The 17,489-nt window shown below is 43.6% G+C and overlaps 1 protein-coding gene across 2 annotated transcripts; it reads left to right on the forward strand.

Moving 5' to 3' along the window:
- Positions 1–1,192: 1,192 nt before the first annotated feature.
- On the forward strand, positions 1,193–16,366 carry rnf10 (ring finger protein 10). 2 transcript variants are annotated; one of them, XM_017682721.2, is made up of 17 exons: positions 1,193–1,731; positions 6,741–6,931; positions 7,391–7,596; positions 7,985–8,075; positions 8,548–8,732; positions 8,935–9,071; positions 9,455–9,612; positions 9,828–9,959; positions 10,650–10,854; positions 11,369–11,502; positions 12,084–12,201; positions 12,846–12,947; positions 13,094–13,258; positions 13,348–13,439; positions 13,643–13,700; positions 13,816–13,980; positions 15,095–16,366. In XM_017682721.2, the coding sequence occupies exons 1-17, from the start codon at positions 1,587–1,589 to the stop codon at positions 15,166–15,168; spliced, it is 2,358 nt and encodes a 785-aa protein (XP_017538210.1). In that variant the 5' UTR covers positions 1,193–1,586; the 3' UTR covers positions 15,169–16,366. The 2 variants fall into 2 exon arrangements, with proteins under 2 accessions (XP_017538210.1, XP_017538211.1); XM_017682722.2 differs by having other exon boundaries at positions 1,194–1,731; positions 13,121–13,258.
- Positions 16,367–17,489: the final 1,123 nt, after the last annotated feature.

The raw sequence follows: 17,489 nt of genomic DNA on the forward strand, positions 1-17,489 counted from the left end.
CTCACATAAGGAGTTAAAAGGCTGGTACATTAGACTGTGGTCCAGTATTTACATTTGTGTCGTAGATGCAAAGCTAAGGTTTAACTAAGTCTCTACCAGCCAGACTACAACAGCAGTAAGAGCGCTGGCTAGTTGTAACCTGAACTCGTGAGCCTACAGTTAGAGCACGGGCTATTTGTTGGCTGGAGGTTAGGGAACCAGCCCTGTGACCAGGAGGTTGCCGGTTTGATCCCCTCGGCTAATAGTCCATGACTGAAGGGCCCTTGAGTAAGGCATCTAACCCCCAACTGCTCCCTGGGCTCCTTGGATAGGGCTACCCACTGCTCGGGGCAAGTGTGCTCACTGCCCCCTAGTGTATGTTCACTAGTGTGCATGTATGTGGGTGTTTCGCTGCACGGTTGAGTTAAATGCGGAGGTCTAATTCCCCAGTTGGCTGATAGTTCTGTGTTCAGTTCAGTTCAAAGGGGAACTCCAGCGTTTTTTTTTTTTGTTTGTTTTTTTTTTTTTTTTTGAAAGTTCTGCGTAATTATGCGGTTAATGTTTCGACAAAATAAGGGTGTTTTAGCATAAAATACTTCATTCTAGAGAAACTTACCCAGTCAGAATTATCCACACTGGTGGTGATGGGAACCAGACGTTTATTACATGACATGGTTATGACACATCAGTAAGTTATTACATGATATGGTTGAGTTTGTTGCCTGATGTCTGAGACATGGTTTCGTGGTAGTTGCGTGATGGTAGAAGGAAACAAGCAGGTTGTTGTAAGGCAAAATATTCTCCAAAGAAAACTTCTTTTTCCAGATTGATCACTGTTTTACCATCAGTATGGTGTTACTCGTGTAGGACAGTGATTGTGGATAGCAGGTAAACTGGCTTTGTGCTGTAGTCGTGGTGAACCCCTGGTTCCTATCACCGCCACTGTGGAGAAATGTGAGTCTCTACAAGTACCATTTCGCACCAAGCCACTCTGAATGACTTTGTTTACACCTCAACCAGTGAATTATGGAGAAATTCCGAAAAATCGGTGGAGTTCCCCTTAGGAAACACGGCGTATCCTCGTACAGTTGCTCTGCGTTTCAGTGCACAAATGTGCTTGTGTTTTGGCTTGTGAAGCCCCATCCGGGTGTTTAGGCATGGACCAATCACAACTGAAGCACAGAGGCACGTGACCACTGAATCTATATAAGCCCCTTGCGGGCGTTTGCTGTTCCTGTTTGGCGACCCGTCGCCACACGAGCGATCCCGTTAATGCGACCAGAATTTGGACCCAAACCCTAAATTTACCCGTTTTCCAGTATTGGAGAGCGGTTAACGCCTTGTGGGGCGCTACAGTTCCCACTGCGGGGGAGCAAACGGACCGTTTTCGGGGTTTAAGGCCCCGCTCTTTGAGCTCAAGGCTCTTCTAACCTACCCCCACTCTCCTTTTCTGAGACATCTAGCTTGTGTCTCTGTTTTTCTTTCTCGGTTTTGTAGTCAACATGTCGCCGTGATGGAGAACCCGCGTTGGACAGAAATGAACCAGGGCCTTGGTCGCCTGACCCGCACTAGCTCCGACCCGCTATTTTCTTATTTTGGTCCGTTTAATGCTAAAGAGCTCGGGGGCTCTCTCACCGGAGCTCGGCCTCAACACTTCACCCAGCCAGAGCTGCTCAAATATGGAGAAAAACCCGAACGCACCCCGGTCCAGTTCAACAGGCCCGACATCTACAGACTCTAAAGCTAAAACAGGTGAGTGCGGCTGTTTATGCGCTTTATTTCGCTTTTGAAACGATGTTCAGTGACTTGTTTTCCTCAGTCGAGGCGAGGTGGCCTAGTAGGCCTCGAGATTAGCTCGCTGTTCACCAGCGTCCTGTTCGAATTCCCCGTTCCACCTTAAACGGCTCAGTAAACCTATTGTTGCGCCTCAGGCCAGAATGCAAGTGCTGCACTGTTTAAGGTGGAACGGGGAGTTCGAACAAGAAGCTGCAGAATTGTTTTAAGGGATCATAACCTAGCTAGTGTAGAATAGACCGCGAATGTGGAGAACAGTTGGGATAAGCTGTGAAAAGTTTAAAGTAAAACTTCTGAAGCTAAGCTAACACTAGGCCTCTAAAGCCTGGCTCGCCTCGCTAAGCTAACCTGGTTTGATAGTTGGTACTCGACTTCACAGCTTTACTCTGCTGTCATGAAACTCGGTTACCCGTGTTAAATGATCCCCAGGAGCATTTTCATGGTTTAATGAGGACGGGATGTTTGAGTGTTTTTTTTCCACTGTTTGTTTATGAAAACGTCGCCTATGCCGTTAGCTTAGCTTAGCTAGCCTGAGTAGCGTCCAGCTCGGTCTGTTTACTCGGTCTGTTTACACGGTCGGTGCTTGTTTTAAAGACCTTTAACCAAACCAGAAACAATCATATTTTACCACCTGTTTATGTGGGAACATCATCTGTTTCTGTAGGAACGTCACCCACCGAGGCTGGAGTTTGTTTTGACTGCTTTTACGGGTTAGCTGTTTTGCTAACTTGGCTGACGCTAACGGCCTGAAGCTCAGCGCCTCGCAGGGCGTTCAGTGTGTGTCGCTCTGTGAGTGGGAAAGTGCCATTGGCAGTTTTATTTAGAAAACACGGAGCCCCGCTGGTGACATCCTGTGTAAATAAATAAATTAATAATAATGATAATAATAATGCGTGGCCACGACTTAGTAGCGCGTGGGTACGAGATCCTAATGCGTGGCCACGACTTAGCAAGGCATGGGAACGAGATTGTGGCTTACCAAGTCGTGGTCACGCATTAGGATCTCTTCCCCGCGCTTTACTGAGTCGTGGCCACGAGTTAATCGTCTCTTCCCCACACCTTAGAGTCGTGGCCTTATTTTTACGCATTGTTTTTTATTTATACTGGGCGTCACCAGTGGGGTACCATAATAAAAATATTAAAATTTATTGTACAAATATTAAGATGTAAGCGGTCATTCAGACAGGTTTGGTATGAAATGGAAATGGTTCATTGTAGAGAAACTTATTTTGAATTTAGCAACCAGAGGTCATGATGTCCGAGAGAGAGAGAGAGGACTTTGATCCTGGAGGGAAATTGTAGTGGTTCAGTAGCAAGACACAATTACACTTTACATTGATGGTATTTGGTAGACACTTTTATCCAGAGCGACTTACAATTTTGATCATTTTATACAGGTAGGCGAAGGTCTTGTTAGGAGTCTTGCCCAAGGACTCTTATTGGTATAGTATAGGGTGCCTGCCCGGGTGGGGGATTGAACCCCATAGAAATAAATCTGTACAGAATTTAAATTACAAGTGGAATAAAAATATATATACATATTTACATGCCATGACATTCACTGTATTTACAAGACAGCAGGCACTAGTCAGCACATATTATAAACGTCACTAACTCGGAGCTGTGTAAATATTGTAGTGAAGTGTCATTACAGTAATAGTGATATATTGTAATGTGTGTATTGATCAGAGAGGAGATCCGGTGATGTGGTTCAGCCACTATCTGAACTGTCCAAATCCAAGGCCTTAACCTACAGGAGTGCAGTGTTGTTGATAAAATAGTGGAAAAGCTGACGAGTTTTATTTGGTGTTTCATTTTGCCTTAAGCCTTTCCCTGAATAGATTATAAAAATATTTTGGGCCAAAACCTTCACAGCTGTTGACAACATCTCTGGCACCAGGCGGCGTATTTGTAACCTATGACCGGATGTGTGGCTCCTTTCGCCACCACTGTGAAAGATTTAACTTGACAGATTTTTCTAGAAAGGAAATCAGTGTCATTCTGCTTTAAACGTGATATAAATTGGCAAGCATGCAGTCTCTCACTGTATCTGTTATTCTCCGTTTTAAAAAGTTGTGATTAACGTGTAAACAGCCGTTCAGAGTGGTTTGATGTGAAATTCTCCCGTTGTTGAGAATCTTGATGAGTCAGGTTTGTTCAGTGTAGCTGATGAGTGCTTACCTGTTCATGACCTCGAGATTATTAATATAGTAATAAGACGGTCCCTCAGTTTCTCTGCAATGAACTTGTAATAAAACTATACATATTTCTTGGCTGCGAATGCGAATCAATGCCCTCTTTCCTATGTTACTTGGCTGTTTTGTAAGGGGGTGACACCAGTGTTCAGTTTGATTGTTGATATTTTGTGTTGAGTGTTTCTTTAGACTACACAGATTGGTCTGGCTCACAAATACAAATTTTGTTTTTAAAAAAATAAATAAATAAAAAAGCTTGTGTCCAACAGTGATCTTACCTAGCTATGATGCCTTGGTTGTGGTTTCCATTAAAGCTGTAAATGGGGGCTACTCTGAAGAGAGCGAGATGTCGTTTTAAGTTCTAATTGCTTTGAGCTTTTATATTTTTCTGATTTTCTTGAAACGGTCAGTTCACATCCTTACTGCTTTCTGAAACTGAACTTTTGTAGACCAGTGGATATTCAGTACTAGGACCCCAGACTCCTCATGAAGTTGCTTTCACATTTCCGGCCCGGCCACTGAAGTGTTGGGTACAAGAGAGCTCCTTATAAATATGCGACTGCTGGCCAGCAGCTATTCTTGTTCAGTGGATTGCCATGTGACTCAAGAAGGAGATTCACAGTTGGAATGCCCTCTGGCTTTCAGAGAAGCCTAGTTTAGGAACGAGCTTACAAGAATTGCAGGAGGACGTGTCTTATGAAGGCTTAGTCAACACTAAGCCTAATAAGACACGTGTTTTGATGTCTTTTTTGGCCCGAATGCGGCGTTATGTACGAGGGCACCACAGCACTTGACTGATAAGTGCGCACAGGGTGTAAACACGGCTTATCATGGGAGCCACTTTAGCACTCCTGTGTTCAAAGTTCAACACGATTGCCTAATTTCATTTTTATGCTCTGTAACTTCCAGATCTACAAAAAAGGCAAGCATGATGTAGATAAATAAAGCTGCCAGATTATATGCTCAGTAGAATTGGCTGGAGACAACAGAAGACACTGTATAAAGCAGAGTTGGGTCAGATAAGTCAGGGGTCAGTCTCACAAAGCATGTTCAACCATATCAGGGCTTTTGATTAGGCTTTGGGTTATCAGAACCAGACACGTGCAGCCACGGGTAACTTGTATTATGACTGCAGTTAACAACTTTCTCTGAAGCCTGGTTTTGCTGCTTAAAATATAACTTATCTCTGTGCAAGTTCCCACGAAAGTGATGCTTAAAGCAGTCCAGTTGCATGAAGCGTGGCTTATTATTCAGTGGAGGAACGTGAAATATATCTAAATATGAAGTAAGTCGAACAGCTAACAGCCCAAGGCGACATTTTTGCTTCTGCCACCATGCGAGTTGCCTTTTGCTGAGATAATTGCTTTATGGTTTTCATATTGATGGTATAATTTCATGTTTCCCATGTACAAAACATTCATCGTAAATATGAAAAGCAGTCTTTTATGCAATGCAAATGTCAGTCGAAATAGCATCCAAGTAGTTGCTGACATTTTAGTCCTGATAATATAATGCAAATTTCATCTATAACCCCATTTCCAAACAAGTTGATGTGTAAAATGTGAATTAAAAACAAAATGCAATGTGCAAGTCATTTAAGCTCTATTTCATTGGAAATGATGCCAACAACACATTCCACAAAAGTTGGGACAAGGGCAACGAAAGGCTGGTAAAGTTGTGTAATGCTGGAAAAAAGCTGGTTAATTGTCAACAGATCAGTAACATGACTGGGTATAAAGAGCATCTGAGATGCTGAGTCTTCACTTTTCACAAGCAAATAGTGCAGCTGTTCAAGAATAACGTTTCTCAACATGAAATGGCGAAGGACTTTTTTTCATCATCTACGAATACAAAATATTCAGAGAATCTGGAGAAATCTCTACGTAAGGGACGAGGCCAGAAACTAGCGTTTGCTGGCAGGGACCAGCACATTGAACACGTCAGACAGCTGCATCACAAGGAACGTCCCCAGTGGTTGTTCCAGCTTTGTGTTGATAACCACAGGAGATATTGCAAATCTGATTGCGGCATTAATTTCTTAGACTATTCTGGTCTTTGATCTGCTGCACGACCACCTTCCCATTGGAAAAACTTGCTCTTGATCCAGTGTAGCAACTTTCGAGATGGTGGCCAAGTTCTGGACATAGCCTAAAAGATGGGCCCCCTCACCCGTTACTTGCTGGGGTATTCAGATCCGTCATTTTCCCTTTCGTTTCTGAAATAAAACGGTGTCCTGTGACTTTTGACTCATCCTGTACATTCTGCACAGCGTCTCAACCTTTTTTGTAAATGGGGTGATGGTTAATAAAATTGTACCTGAAGGTCGTCCAACCCTACTGGAAGCTTTGCCCTGATTGGCCCCCGAGGTGTTTATAATCTCCAATCCTGAACTAAACTTGCGCTGCAGTAGGTTGGGCTGCAGCCTACATCGAAGTTTACTGCTGATCCATCAGAAAGGTTGAAGGTTGGATCGAACTAAGACTAAGTTTGGCTCACCAAGCAAGGGATTAAGGCCACACAGGCTTTATACTGAGCCGCTGCCTTACCATTCTGTGAAAATGCAAGCTGTGCTTAACTATGATTGGCATGCTCAGTAATACTACCTGCTGTATTCAGGAGCCAGTAGTTGGAAGATGTTTGTGGAACATGCTGTGTTTCTGAGCGGTAAAAACTGAGGTACTCCAGATATTGAAATGTCATGCTACTGATTTTTGCATTCTCTCTGGTTCTGTAATCACGCGGAGTGCTTTTTATTGCTCTCTCCTTATGTAGATAACAAGAATAATGGGGGCTCCAAGCGCTACAACCGCAAGCGAGAGCCCTCCTACCCGAAGGCGGAGAGTTTTCCTGGCCCCCGCCGCACCCACCCACAGAAAGGCAAGAGTTTCGACAAGAGACCCCCCCAGAGAGGCGGCGGAGGTGGCCGACAGGGTGGGCTCATGGGCGGTGGGAGAAGAGAGGAGGTGAGCATGCAAACGAAACCACTTGTCTTGTAGTTGATGTGTTTTTGCAAATTTACAAAAATAATTTAAATGTATGAAAAGACGTGCCAAGCTAAAGCATGTTGAGAGTTCAAATAAGTATGAAAAAAGTGGGTTAGGAAACAGTTTTGTATTGAATGCCTGTTTTAAATGCTAAATATAAACTAAAACTCAATAAGTAACACCACTACACTTAACAAACTGTTAATTTAAAGGCTTTTATTGACCGAAATGCAAGCCTAGTCATGATTTAGTGGGCCACTGTCAGCAGGCATGTAATGGTGACCAACTGAGCACAGCCGTGTTGCAGTGGTTTGCCTTTTATTGAATCCTGCTCACAAATAAAATTCAAGTTTTACAGCAGCGAGTTACTCAGGCTTTGTGTTCGGTGGTTGTTCAAGTTTTCACGTTTCACGAAGTTTTTCCCCTTTTCCCTTTCAGGTAGCAGAGACACGCCGGGCCGAGTTTAGCCCGGCTCAGTTTTCTGGACCCAAAAAGATCAGTTTGAACCACCTGCTCAATTTTACCTTTGAGCCACGTGGGGGCCATATTGCCTCTGCAGGCGATGGCCGCTCGTGCTGGGGCCGCCGCAACAAGTGGGGCCATAAGCATAAGCCCTTCAACAAGGAGCTGTTCCTGCAGGCCAAGTAAGTATGAGCCTCATGTCTTAGGAAGCTACAGCAAAACAGTTAGACATCAAGCTGAATGAGTCTCTGCCACGTACCACATGGGGGATCTACAAGAGTTTTGAGTCCCGTCATTTGATTTGGAGGGTTGGCAGGGCTCTGACGTTTGTCCAGGCTGGGTAGTTCTGCCTCATGATGTAAACAGATTGTGAGGGTACTAGCTACATGGGTAGTAGTGCGAAAAGGTGTACTAAGCTCAGTTGTAACGGCTGTTTGCTTTCCAGATTTTTATCTAAAGTTATTTAAAACGGGGAAACCAGTTTTCATGCACAAGAATTATTTGGTATGTTTGTTTTAATGTTGGTGGAAGTTGGAGCACTCATTCCTGTATTGTTTGCTTTCTCTGTAGCTGCCAGTTTGTGGTGATTGATGACCAGGACTACCAAGCTCACTTCGCTGACCCGGACACTCTGGTCAGTTGGGATTATGTGCAGCAAGTGGTGAGTATTCCTAACCTGGTTTTGGTTTAAAAAGGTTACAATTTTGTCTTCAGTGAAGCACTGATGTTGGCATGATTAAATGATCCTGCTGTTCCATTTAGCCATAAGATTTATTTTTATATATATATAATACATACATACATACATACATACATACATACATACATACATATATATTTACCTCAGTGTTTGTAAATTTTTAAAGAAGTCTGATTTAAAGGTTTTTTTTTTTTTTTTTTTTTTTTTTTTAGTATTTAGAAATCCTTGAGGCTCTTTGTTATTGTTTAAGTTCACATTCTATTTTCAAAGCTCTTGATTATCCATCAAAAATAAACAGTAGATGCTGTTACTTGTCTTGGCAGTGATGGCCCAGTCTGGGACTTTAATATGTAATGTTTTATTTTTTTGTATGATTTAATGTCTGTTCTGTCTCTTTCTCTCTCTGTTCCAACCCCACCAACCCTACTCGCAGCGTATCTACAGCCACGAGGTGCCGTCTTGCCCAATCTGCCTGTATCCTCCTGTGGCGGCGCAAATCACCCGCTGTGGCCACATTTACTGCTGGCCTTGCATGCTGCACTACCTGTCTCTCAGTGATGAGAGCTGGTCCAAGTGCCCCATCTGCTATGAGGATGTGCACAGCGTAGACCTCAAGAGGTCTGTAAATGGATCTTGTTAATGAGTTTTCCCTTTTTAGCCCCGAATACCACGCTGAATAAAATTGCCTGAACTGATGGTAGCGGATTTTATCGCTTTCAAATGCTGAATAGATTAGATTTTATATTGTAAAGCATTTAAATGCAGCACCAGCAGCCTACATGTTCAGCTCACTTGCATCCTGGCCTGTCTCCTTTCTCAGTGTTGTTGCTATGGAGACGCGTCAGTACGTGCCTGGTGACCTCATCACTATGCAGCTGATGTGTCGGGAGAAAGGTGTACTGGTGGCGCTGCCCAGATCCCAGTGGGTCAAAGTGGAGGAACCCATTCGCTTTGGAGGTGAGAGGCTGGGTCCTCGTACATTTTATTTATTTATTTTTTTTTTCCAGCACATGTTTTTTCATGCTTGGATGTGGATGTGTTGTTGGTGCTTGTGTAGTTGAATGGAAAATGGTGAAACTGCATTTGTACTGTGAGGAAACCGTAATGCGACTTCTTTTACAGTAGTCAGTATGGATGGAAGTGTTTATCTGATTTGTCTCATTTTCGGGATTAACTGTCATATTTTGGCTCCGATTCTGAATCACGTTGTTTTGTGTTTGTAGAACTTGTATTAAACAGAATTGGCTCTTACTCTCTTTAAGAATGAGTACTATAACTCTGCTCCAGGGAATTTTGGATGTATGCTTTCTAGCTCTTGTGCTTTTGTCTCCGTGTTGCAGATGTGCGTCTGAGTTCATACTCGAAGCTGCTGTTGGCATCTCGGGAGCAGGTTCTGAGTTTGCTGGCTGAAGAAAGAGCAGCCCTGCGGACCCAGCTAAGGCAGGAGCAGGGGGACCCACAGGCCTGCTTCATACAGAGCGCCCTGCTGCAGCTGCAGGTATGCACAGTGCCCCATACAGGATATCGTACGGATTATACTGATGCTTCTAAGCTAGGTCACATTGTGCATCACATTGCAAGCCAGCATGCCGCTAAAACTTTTAGCCAATATATTTGTCACATTTATTTTAACTGTTTCTTAGTGTTTTGATCTTGTTCCCAGTTATCGTAACTCGAATGCTGCTCCAGTTCATTTTGCTCCTCTGTATGCAGGAGCGAAAAAATGCACTGCTGAAGCGGAGCAGGCGGGGTGGAGGCAGTGTGAAAGGCGCAGACATGAGGAAACTTTCTCTGACTGACTCTGCCTCTACTAAGGTGGCAGTCAACAACCTTGCCAGCTCCAAGGTAAACACATCCAGTGAGAACTACACACATTGTTTGGACCTGTGCTCTTGGTTGCATTTTCCAAAATAGCTTGCATAATAAATTCTGCCAGGTGAATAAATGTGTTGGCATCCATAAAGTGTGGGTGAACAGATTATGAGGTAAACTAAATATGAATTCCAGCTGGTTGTTAAATCTGATCAGGGAACTGTGGACCAGTGCTTTTCTAGCCTTTTCAGGTTGCCGCTGCCTATAGTGACGAGGCTCACACAAGCCCTTAAAATGACACTGAGCTCATTCAGTTAACTGTTGTCATTTGTCTAAGCTACAATCAAGCTTCTGTGGGTGCCTCTCCATCATAGTCGATGCTTCTTCAGTTCTTATGTTCTTGAGCCTGTGATCTAGAAATTGGTCCAATTTGTCGTCTTGAAGGACGTATTAATTTGAGTCTGAAGGAATCGAGGACACAAGCCTTCTAGTTTGCAAAGCTTGGCTGATGAGGTTGAATCTCAGTAAAGGAAATCTGTTAACCCCAGTAGTAACAGGTTGTGCAAGTGGCCGTTGAATTCATGTCGCACTTTGTGTAGCTGCCGATTCCTTTGTTTCAACTTTGCATCTCATGTCTCTGAAAAAGGAGTATAGACATGAGATGACGAGAAACAAAAGAATGAAAACTTGGACATGAGATGAACTAAAGATTCTCCTCTGTAGCCCATTCTGCAGTATGCATCAGCATTTGACGACGAGGTTCACAAGGCCCCTGAAATGCTGCCTGGCGAACTGCCTGAGCAGGAGGTGGCAGAGGTGATGCTGCAGGTGCCTGGAGGGCCTGAAGAGGAAACCCCTCCTCCCACTCAGAGTGAGGCTGGGCTGCCTCAGAACTCCCAGGCTGGGCCGTACTACTACTTCTACCAAGGTGAGTGTGTAAAGAATGGCTCGTTTATTCCAAACAGAGTGAGAATAGGTCACTAGTAATACAGTATTTACCTTTTTCTGGGAGCAAAGGCTATTGGTTGTGATTCTTTGTTTAATGCCCTCTTTAAGAACATTGTTCATGTACTGGATAATGAAGCGTCATGCAGCTCACAGTCGGTTTTTGTGCGTATAGGACACAGTTGAATCTTGTAAAGGAGTATATTGCTCTACTGTCTGAGCAAGATCTTCCTCTACTTGGGGTAAAATGTCTCATAGAATTCAACTCGTCATGGTTTCGGTTTACTCTGTAGTAAAACACTAGTGTTGAGGTGAAATTAAAGGCATTGATCAGTTTGTCTTGATCATAAATTCTGCCACATCATGGAAAAAGCATAAAATAGAAAATGTCAGTTCTTGTAAATGTCTCAGCAGCAGTAATAGCCAAATAATGTAGCTACATTCAATATTTTAAGTCCAGGCTGGGTTTTAAGTAATATTTCTCTTTCTGTTCGTAGCGGAAGATGGACAACAGATGTTCCTTCAACCGGTAAATGTGCGTTGTTTGCTGAGGGAATATGGCAGCTTGGAGAACAGTCCTCAGTCCATCACTGCTACTATAGTGGAGATTGAGGGGCACACGGTCACCGAGGTATGAGCAGATTCTGTCATGATTATGATCATTTGTCATTATTTCACTTGGGACAACACATGCATGTAGAACTGACCAGCACGGTGTCTGCGTGCAGAGAGAGATCGGCGTTTAAAGAAATCTTATGCCCCTTTAATCTTACTACAATAAATATTTTTGAATGTATGAGGCAATAGTTCATTTACGTCAACAAGCTGCGTTTAGTCCAAGGCTTGGTTCTCCTGCTCACTCTGAAAAATCACTCCAGTGAATCGGTGAACAGACCAAATGCAGGAATACTGATGTTTATACATCAGTTGTCAAAGGCTAACTAATGGTTTTGTATTTTCATGCCGTCTCTCTGCTCTGTAGTCATGTAAAATTACTTTTTTACATTTATATGTAAATATTAAGCCATTACATTAAGCTCCAAATGCCATGTGGACAGTTCTGCTGTAACTGAAAATTCGTGATTTAATAGTTTTCTTCCTACATGCACATTTATGCTGCATGCTGAGTTTGAGCTGTGGCCTCTAGTACTGCATACACTCCTGCCCGCTGTGAACACCTGTTACATTGCGTGTACTGCAATTGTTTTGAAGGAAATGCGTCGTCGGCACCGTTACCTGTCTCATCTGCCTCTCACCTGCGAGTATAGCATCTGTGAGCTTAACCTGCAGCCACCCATCCTCTCCAAAGAGACGCTGGACAGCTTCACAGGTATGTGCACAGAGCATTTTTGTAAAACTGCAGAGAATGTTGGGACACAAGCAGCTGATGTTGCATCTCAAGATAAGCCAAATGACATTTTAAGCAGGCTTGTGAATGGAGATGTATTAAGGAGAGCTTTGTTCTGAAATTTTAAGTCATAAAAAAAACATTTCAGAGCTTTTCCTTTGATTTTCTTTACGTTGTGAAGTTTTGTGGTTAAACTTGCAGACAGTGTCTTGCTAAGAGAAGTCCATATTGTTCTACTTGGCACTCCTAGTTTCAGACAGCTGATGACCATTGCTGTGTGTTTAATATGAGACAAAATATTCTCAAGGTTTTAATGTGGACTCTGACCAGACCCATTTCTTTTTAGGGCTTACCCCATTTCGTTTGCATGGGAGTGCACAGTACAAGTTACTTGGTTATCATTCTGTCAGTCAACCTGTAGTGTTAAAAAAATCACGAGCCTCAGCCACTGGATTTCCCACATTATCAGAGGCAGACCATGTAGACCACCCGCATGCACTAAATTACCTTGAGGCTTTTTATTTATAGTATAAAATTACAGTCTTGAAGTAGTAAGTGTTAAATGGCCCATTCTTGTCTTGCTGCTTTAAAATCTGCTTCTCTTTTTCTCTCCTGCTTTCTACCAGATGAGCTGGAGAAGAGGAAGTGTCTGAGGCAGAAGAAAGCAAGGGATGAGAAGAGGAGAGAGAGGAAGATTGAGATGGAGGAGAACCAGAAGCAAGGAAAATGTAAGCAGGTTTTAACGTGTGCAACCCCCCCCCCCCCAAACAAGAAGAAATGTAATGGTTTAAGCTGAAAATAAAAGGTGGAATAAAGTTGAAAGACCCTCAACATTTTGGTTATTTTTAACAATTTAAAACTACCTTCACTGCAGTGTTCATAACGTTTGACCTAACGTTAGACCCAGAGGTGCACATTGGGCTGGAGAATCTGCAGCAGTTCCCAGCATTTGGCCCTCCTCCCAAGTACAGCCCATCAGCTCAGCCACCGGAGTTCCTGCCGGGACCCCTGTCTCCTCTCAGCAGCAGCCCTGCTTCAGGTATCACACTGATTTGCCCTTCTGTAATCTAGAGGAAAAGCTAGAGAGTTTTCACTTTTTAAATGCTTTAAATGCCTTATTTGTTACAGATGGAGTGATGTTCCCCAGTCTGAATGGACAGAGCCCTGGCCTCAACGTGGGCAGTGTGGAGGAGGATTCTCACTGCATGTCCTTTGCCCAGGTGTGTTTAACATCCCTAAACCTCAAATGCGAGTCTGATATTTCAAGCTGTTTATGGGTCTTACATGTTTTATCTTTTTATTTTTGTTTTGACCCTTGTATTCGTTTATTCCTGTTATGTTGATTGTTTACATGCTTGGTAATTAACTACCCTTTGGGCATCGAGTTGGTCAGTTCACATCTGTCCATTCAACTCTTCTCCAGATGCTGAGAGATGGAAAGGCTCGTGTGGATGTTGGGCCCAAACCTGCCCCGAAGAAAGGTGAATGATGTTCTGGAATTTGTGTAATGCTGATGGCTAGTATTGACATTAATAAGCCTCTGTGTATTTCCCTGTGAAAGGTTCAGTCTCTTAGTTTCCTGTTTGCTCTGTGTAGATATGTTCCTTGCTCCTCCGGTGGCTGACAGTGATGGGGAAAGCGATGGCTCTGACCGGGTGCCAGTGCCCAACTTCCAGAACTCCTTCAGTCAGGCGTTCGAGGCGGCACTGCTGCAGCTGGACCACGGGCCTCCTGCCCCAGCCAAAGCAGTAACCACTTCTGGTGAGCCCGTTTGCTTTACCTTTGGACATGTTTGGTCAGGCTCTCGTTTTTTGTTGGGTAGTTTATATGTGATGTTCAGGTCAGTGCTCACCCACTGTTTCGCAGTGATGGTGATGGGAACCAGGCGTCACGATGTCTAGTGCACAGACACTTTACTATACAAAACTACTCGTGAACCTACACACATTGGATTTTTATATTTAATGTTTATCATGGTTTTTCAGCGGCAGTCTTGCTTAGTGTTCTGCATGTACGTCTATGCCTTCTTGTTCTTTCGCCATGCTTTAGGCTGTTAAGTGTCTCAGGCATCAGGCGGTGTATTTGTATCTGTAATGTAAAAATGTTGAGGGTAGGGCTCCCGAGTGGCGCAACCGTTGAAGTGTTGGCCCCATCAGAAGATCGTAAGTTTGATCCCTGGTGATGCTACAGCCATCTGTAGCCGGGAGTCCATGAGGGCACAATTGGCCTCGCTGTCTCTGGCTGGGTAAGATGCCGCCCCCTCTTCCCATCACTCAGCGTGATGCTAGTCAGCGCAGGCGTTTGTGAGCCGATGTAACAGATCTGGAGGTTGACGCTTTCCTCAGAGCGCGTTCGGCTGTCCGGTGACGTTGCATGAGCAGCAGTTCAAAAAGAAACGGTGGCTGGTTTCACAGGTCTCGGAGGAAGCCTGGGTTAGCCTTCACCCTCCTAGCATTGATGGTATCTTATGACTGGTGGAGTCCTGAGTAGAGGGTGGAATTGGAAACGACTAAATTGGGGAGAAAGTTGAGTAAAAATCCAAAGGAGGAAAAAAAACATTGAGGTAGATTTTGGAGACCGAACATTTCATTTGTCATGAAGATTTCACTTTTAATATACATTTAAATGGCCAAATTTCACATGAATGTCGTATGTCACATCAGGCTACTTTTGAACATCTGTTTACATCTTAGGCTGTTATGCAGAATGAGTAGGTAGAAATAAGGACCTTAATTCTTGCTCACTGAGTTTATCTGCCTTGTATTTCAATCATTATTGAGCTTTGCGATTATTGAGCTTTGTCTGAAAGGGAACTCGGTTGCTTTACAACAGTCTCATTGATTTGACGCTTTTCTTCCTATTCTGTTTGTTTCAGAGGAGAAAGGAGGAAAGAAAAAGAAGAAAAAGCAGAAGCTTCTGTTCAGCTACTCTATGGTTCACACAAAGTAAAACAGGATCACGCCTCACTGCCGTCCCCTTTTCCCCCTGGTTTCCTTTTATCGCTCCTCAATCATTCTTTGACTATTTCCCCCCTCCTCCTCTTTGTCCTTTGTCTACTGTTAGTTTAGCCATGAGTAGGCCCTGAATGGAGGTTCAGTGACTAGCCAAAAGTTTTGAGTGAGTGAACTGCAGTGTGGAGCGTTATAGACCCAGTATTACTAATATAGTTTAGTTGCAACTGTGGGGAAGTTTGAACAATCACTCGATTTATTTTTAAGTATCTTAATGCACCGCACTGCTACCCACACATTTAACGTCGACTTGTCGCTTCTTTAGTTGCAGCCATTAATTTATTAGCACTGCCCCAAGGTGGTCAAGTAGATTCAGAAACGGAGATAGTACGGCTGTTACAGTGCAGCTGCAGAAGACTAGTCTGCCGTGTCTTGTATTGGTGTTGTGGGTCGTGGGGTGCAGTGATGTAGTTTGAGGCGTCCGCAAGAAAGCAGTCAGCCAGCTGCATACATAATGATGCCCTCCTTACAGTATCATTGTAAACCTCTTCCAAACATCTGTGCCCACACTTTGAAACAACTTAAGATAAACCCAGTAAGACATGAACGTAATCATAGCCGCCTTTAATTTGCATTGTTAGTGTGGCGCCAAGACTGTAGGCTGCTTTTCTCGTTTCCCCGCTCCCGTGTCCTCTTCCCTTCTCCCTCCCCGCAGGATATGATCCACTGGTCTTATACGGCACATTATATACTCTTCATACTCATCGGCTCTAATCAGCGCTAAAACACTGTTTGCAGTTTTTATATCGCAGGAAACGTGCATATGATCTGGCATTTTGACATGCGTTTCATTTTCGGTCATTACAAAAATTCGCCCAATTCTCAAAGCCAGGTTTGTTGTGACTGATGGAAAGCCTGAGTACTCAGTCCAGCCTGGCTTGGTTTAGACCCAGTACCCTACCACAGTGTTGCTAAAGGCAGGAGTATGAAGCTTCAGGAGGTGCAACCTTCATTTTCTATGTACGGAGTGCAGAGGTGGCATGTAACGAGGTTAAAGATGTTTATATGAATTGTTTTTTTTTGTTTAGAGGGTTTTTTCTTCTTTTTCTTTTTTCTTTTTGGATCTGCTTAGAGGGAACCTGTGTTAAATCATGCACATTGACTTGGAATGAAATAAAGGATTATTATGCACAATCTGGGTTTGTCTTCATGCTCGCTGCTTTTGAAGGATAGTGTTGCTGCACGTTGTACTTGGGCAAAGAAACCCTAGAAATCACATGAGGAAAAATGTGGGAACAGCTGCTTAAGCTATAAAAGAAATAAATGCAAGGTAATGAGTACTCTGGTCCATATTCACGTAATGTTTAGGTTTACATTTGGTTTTGGGCCGTTTAATGTAGGACAAAGCCAGGATGGCTCCTTTTTATAAAGAAATCTGGATGGGTCAGGTGAAGAGCAAGAGAAACCTTCTTAGCTGCTGGTTGGATGAGGTTCCTGGTTGGATGAGGTCCCAGAGACTTACCAACAGGCATTAAACCCAAAACAGGAGCACACATATATGGTAACGGAGTACATGTAACCAGGTATTACATACTTGATGCTTCTTTTATAACCACTTTCTGGCCTAAAGCCCAGACTTGTTTTAGAAGATACCGATGGGTTCATCTGTGCTTGATCAAATAAGCTTTTCTGGGAGTTATGAGTTCAGTATGGGTGTAATTTCACTAGGGTTCCAGCAGAGGGTGACCTGGCTCTGTCAGAATATCACACCTGAACTGTTTGAGTGCTACTGATCTTGATCTTTGTACAGTGGCTGCAGGTTTTCATCCCAAACAAGCGAGAGCAAAACCTGATTCCTCATGTTTAATATCGAGTTCATGTGCGCTGCCTGGCCTGCATAAACCAAGCTTATAACCACAGCTGCAGGCAGGCAGAACTGGGATTTGAACCCAGGTCTCAAGAGTGGGAATCTTGCCTGATGCCACTGGTGCATTAAAGAAAATGCTTTAAAATTGATCATGAAAATAAACTGCACATCAATTTGCTGTTGATTTCATTGACAATGGGAGGTCCATTGTGGGCCCAGCACACAATAAGCAAGAGAGGATATGAATCACAGTGTGGATGAGAACACAACGCAGATCAGGGGTGCACAGCTCTTGTCTTGAGGGCCGGCGTCCAGCGCAGTTTGCTGGTTCCTCTCAGCCCACAAGCCAGTCTTTTGGGGACAAGGTTGGGCTCCCCTCCTTAAGAACCTTGAATACAGTTCAGCAGGTAAGATCCAACAACCATGAAGCCTTTTTTTTGTCTTTACATGCA

The sequence above is a fragment of the Pygocentrus nattereri genome, chromosome 29 (assembly GCF_015220715.1).
Source record: "Pygocentrus nattereri isolate fPygNat1 chromosome 29, fPygNat1.pri, whole genome shotgun sequence".
Classification (NCBI taxonomy): domain Eukaryota; kingdom Metazoa; phylum Chordata; class Actinopteri; order Characiformes; family Serrasalmidae; genus Pygocentrus; species Pygocentrus nattereri.

Coding starts and splice junctions, on each gene's coding strand:
- rnf10 (XM_017682721.2), top strand. CDS start 1,587: ATGCTAAAGAGCTCGGGGGCTCTCTCACCGGAGCTCGGCCTCAACACT. Junction 12,202..12,845: donor GACGCTGGACAGCTTCACAG/GTATGTGCACAG, acceptor GCTTTCTACCAG/ATGAGCTGGAGAAGAGGAAG. Junction 13,259..13,347: donor CAGCAGCAGCCCTGCTTCAG/GTATCACACTGA, acceptor TATTTGTTACAG/ATGGAGTGATGTTCCCCAGT.